Source organism: Solanum tuberosum, chloroplast (genome assembly GCF_000226075.1).
Source record: "Solanum tuberosum chloroplast, complete genome".
In the NCBI taxonomy this organism is placed as follows: Eukaryota; Viridiplantae; Streptophyta; class Magnoliopsida; order Solanales; family Solanaceae; genus Solanum; species Solanum tuberosum.
In genome coordinates, this window is record NC_008096.2 from 42,501 (window position 1) to 45,000 (window position 2,500).

The 2,500-nt window shown below is 35.5% G+C and overlaps 2 protein-coding genes across 2 annotated transcripts in view, besides 1 other annotated feature; both read right to left on the reverse strand. All coding sequences in view use genetic code 11, as the record gives it.

Moving 5' to 3' along the window:
• psaA (photosystem I P700 apoprotein A1) overlaps window positions 1-215 on the reverse strand; it is a 2,253-nt gene extending 2,038 nt beyond the window's left edge. The window contains exon 1 of the mRNA in view: window positions 1-215. This exon is cut by the window's left edge and continues 2,038 nt beyond it. Coding sequence (YP_635639.1) covers window positions 1-215 — 215 coding nt within the window.
• Window positions 1-2,500: part of a sequence feature (LSC) that runs on past both edges of the window.
• The window catches only part of ycf3 (photosystem I assembly protein Ycf3), a 1,984-nt gene continuing 461 nt past the window's right edge, over window positions 978-2,500 (reverse strand). Inside the window, exons 2-3 of the mRNA in view lie at window positions 1,881-2,110; window positions 978-1,130 (exon numbers count right to left, since the gene is read on the reverse strand). Coding sequence (YP_635640.1) covers window positions 978-1,130; window positions 1,881-2,110 — 383 coding nt within the window. The remainder of the gene's footprint in view (window positions 1,131-1,880; window positions 2,111-2,500) is intronic.

The following is a 2,500-nucleotide window of genomic DNA, read 5'->3' on the forward strand; positions in this document are numbered from 1 at the left end:
CTAAATACTTTTCGAGAGATCTCCTCCAAATCACTGGTATGGCTATCGAAATCGTGAGCATCAGCATGTAGGTTCCAGATCCAAGTGGTAGTATCAGGCCCTTTAGCTATTGTTCTTGAGAAATGACCCGGTCTGGCCCATTCCTCGAAAGAAGTTTTTACGGGATCCCTATCTACCAAAATTTTAACTTCTGGTTCCGGCGAACGAATAATCATTGAGTCCTCCTCTTTCCGGACAACACATACAAAGAGACCCGCCAACAGTCAAATAATTAGTGAACCTTAGAGATAGAGAGATATTTCTATAATTAGTTCGTTTCTCTTCTATTTTTCTATCTCCTATCTATCTATTTTCTTTAGTTATTTACTAGAGCAATTATGATCTGGAAGTCGATCCGGGGCAAGTGTTCGGATCTATTATGACATAGCCTTGAGGCGCTCAACGGACCTTTTAACCTTTTAAAAACCCTTTTGGGCTTTGGATTGATCCAAAAACGACTTTTTTGTGCAACCTAGTGTATATTCATAGAAGTTATTAAATGGAGCTCTTTCATTTTTTACCTAGAAGATTTTAATAACTCTAACTCTATTCCAAATCACGCGAGTAGCCATTAGACATTACTAAGAGACATACCCGGTATATATATATTTAGTGATTCGAAGGTTTCTTTTATTAGTTTTAATAATAATTTTGTTTAATTTAATAAAAAGAAGTCTATTTTGTACTCTATCTGTGTATCCTTTTTTATTCCTAAAAAATAGCAGATGAAATAGAAGTGAAATAGAAGGCTTAGAGGGGAGATAATGAAATTATGTGATTGGGTCTTCCAAAAGCAAAGGAATAATCCGTTTTTTCGTTAACTGATCTGATGGGTCCAACAAACAATTAATTATAACAAATATCTAAATTCTAAATAAAAAAATAAAATACTAGGCTAAGATTCTAAATAAAGGATAATAAATAAACGGGGTCCTCTTTTATTCGAAACGTCTCGTGATCTTCAACCAATTATGCGCTTCAATATAATTACCGGGAGTAAGCGCTATAGCCTGTTTCCAATACTCAGCGGCTTGATCGAACCAAGCCTCTGCAATTTCAGAATCTCCCTGTTGAATGGCCTGTTCTCCCCGGCCGGAATAGGTAGTTCAATTCCTTCCCTTAGAACCGTACTTGAGAATTTCTTACCTCATACGGCTCAGCAGTCAATTCTTTTGGTGTCCCATTTTGATCTATACCATATCTAATAAAATCTAATCAGATTTCTCATGGATCTATCCCAGTTTTAGGGTTAACCAAAAGAAAAATAGGTTAATTACATGAGTTTCAAACTGAAATTTGGATGAATAATCCGTTTATTTAGTTTTATCTTTTTTCCCACCTTCAGAAGAATAAAGCATAGGCATTTCTACTAGTGTTATAATTTTCTGAAAGGGAACTATCTCGGTTTCATAGATAAATTTATATAGAATCTTTGAAAAAGACTTTCTTTCATAAGAAAGAAAATACTTACTATCTTTGGGATCTGATCCTACACCGCTGCTCAAGACTTTAGTGGATCGACTCTATTACATAAGTTAATTCCTAATTTTTATCTCACATCATGAGATAAGTACGCAGTTATTATTGTATCGGCCCAAAACCTCGCTAATTGATCTTTACGGTGCTTCCTCTATCTCTCTCAATTAAAGCTTTATATCCATAGAAAAAAGTTGCTAGGCATTTTTATTTTTTCCTATTTTGACTTCTATGAAGTTTCGTTCTTTGCTACAGCTGATAAAAATCGTTGTTTTAGACGATGCATATGTAGAAAGCCTATTTGGTTCTAGTAGTTACTTTACTAGATTTTTCTTTTTTTCTTTCTATAGTGGAGATAGTCGCACGTAATGACAGATCACGGCCATATTATTAAAAGCTTGTGGTAAGAATGGGTTTCGTTCTAGTGCTCGAAAATAATATTCCAAAGCTTTCGTATGTTCTCCATTACTTGTGTGGATAAGCCCTATATTATAGAGTATATAACTTCGATCATAGGGATCAATTTCTAGTCGCATAGCTTCATAATAATTCTGCAAAGCTTCCGCGTAATTTCCTTCGGATTGAGCCGACATCCGTTACGGTCGTCATTCAATTGAAAGAATCTCCGTTCCAGAACCGTACGTGAGATTTTCACCTCATACGGCTCCTCCCTTATGTGCATAATGAGAATAATACATAGAATCAAAAAAGATTCAACGATGAAAATATTCTCATTATGAACTCAGCAGGGCTAGTGTTTTTACAAGAAATCTCTAGCCAACCTTCCTGCAAGAGATTCTTTCTTAACATCAAGCCTATTGGGACTAGATAGAAATGATAAGATAACTCCAACAATTTCTTTGTTTTTAACGCCTCCTAATTTCCAGGAATTAGTCACTTCAATAGCCTTCGATGGTTATACGGGTATCCAAAGGACGAACGAGATGGATGTTTGTTGTCCCAACCATTCTTTTAGTCCCAAGCC